Here is a 1212-nt window from a genome sequence, read left to right as displayed (position 1 = left end):
ACCTTCTCATCCCAAGAAATCCCCTTGGAGCAAACAGCGAGCACCCCCTCAACACACACAGCTCCTTTCCCCCTGCTGTAGGCAGTTTTTTGGGGGGGAAGCAGGACTGTTCCCAGCTGGGTGGCACAGGGAGAGTTCTTGAGGACAGCAGGTGCTGAGGGGGCTGCTTTTGCTTTCAGCTGCAGCAGGTCACCCTCCGCCACCATGATGGAGAAAGGGCCCCCCAACTCCAGCGAAGGCCAGCAGGGCTGGTTTTCTGCCAGGAACGGCAGCGGCAGCTCCCTGGACTTGGAGTCTGTGGTGCGACCCCTCGACCTGAACCCGTGGGACGTGGTGCTCTGCGTCTCGGGGACCATCATCTCCTGCGAGAACGCCGTGGTGGTGGTGGTCATCTTCTACACGCCGGCCTTCCGCGCCCCCATGTTCCTCCTCATCAGCAGCTTGGCCACGGCCGACCTCCTGGCGGGTTTGGGGCTGATCCTGCACTTCGCCTTCGTCTACTTCGTGCCATCAGAGGCGGTCAGCCTGCTCACGGTGGGGCTGCTGGTCACCTCCTTCACGGCCAGCGTCTGCAGCCTGCTGGCCATCACCATCGACCGCTACCTGTCCCTCTACAACGCCCTGACCTACTACTCGGAGAGGACGGTCACCAGGACTTACATCATGCTGATCCTCACCTGGGGAGCCTCCATCTGCTACGGGCTCCTGCCCGTCATGGGCTGGAACTGCCTGAAGGAGCCGCCCAGCGCCTGCAGCGTCGTCAGGCCGCTGACGAAGAACCACCTCATCATCCTCTCCGCGTCCTTCTTCGCGGTGTTTGCGGCGATGCTCCAGCTGTACGTGCAGATCTGCCGGGTGGTGTGCCGGCACGCCCACCAGATCGCCGTGCAGAGACACTTCCTGGCCAGCTCCCACTATGTCACCACCAGGAAAGGCATCGCCACCCTGGCCGTCATCCTGGGCACCTTCGCGTCCTGCTGGCTGCCCTTTGCCGTCTACTGCCTGCTGGGGGACTACACCTACCCGGCCCTCTACACCTACGCCACCCTCCTGCCCGCCACCTACAACTCCATGATCAACCCCGTCATCTACGCCTTCAGGAACCAGGAGATCCAGAAAGTGCTGTGGGCCGTGTGCTGCGGGTGCTTCTCCTCCACGCCGCCGTTCCGCTCCCGCTCCCCCAGTGACGTCTGATGTGCCTAGCCCCCCCCC

At 63.4% G+C, this 1212-nt stretch overlaps 1 protein-coding gene across 1 annotated transcript; it reads left to right on the top strand.

Annotated features, from left to right (window-relative positions):
- Positions 1–20: 20 nt before the first annotated feature.
- LOC114072731 (G-protein coupled receptor 12-like) lies at positions 21–1204 on the top strand. The gene has a single exon (XM_027910590.1). The coding sequence runs from the start codon at positions 205–207 to the stop codon at positions 1192–1194; it is 990 nt and encodes a 329-aa protein (XP_027766391.1). The 5' UTR covers positions 21–204; the 3' UTR covers positions 1195–1204.
- Positions 1205–1212: the final 8 nt, after the last annotated feature.

This window comes from Empidonax traillii, unplaced genomic scaffold, assembly GCF_003031625.1.
Source record: "Empidonax traillii isolate 1590-97213 ecotype Southwest subspecies unplaced genomic scaffold, ASM303162v1 scaffold3812:size10895, whole genome shotgun sequence".
NCBI lineage: Eukaryota > Metazoa > Chordata > Aves > Passeriformes > Tyrannidae > Empidonax > Empidonax traillii.
The sequence above is the reverse complement of the archived record's forward strand: the minus strand, read 5'-3'. Positions and strand labels throughout refer to the sequence as shown.

Coding starts and splice junctions, on each gene's coding strand:
- LOC114072731 (XM_027910590.1), top strand. CDS start 205: ATGATGGAGAAAGGGCCCCCCAACTCCAGCGAAGGCCAGCAGGGCTGG.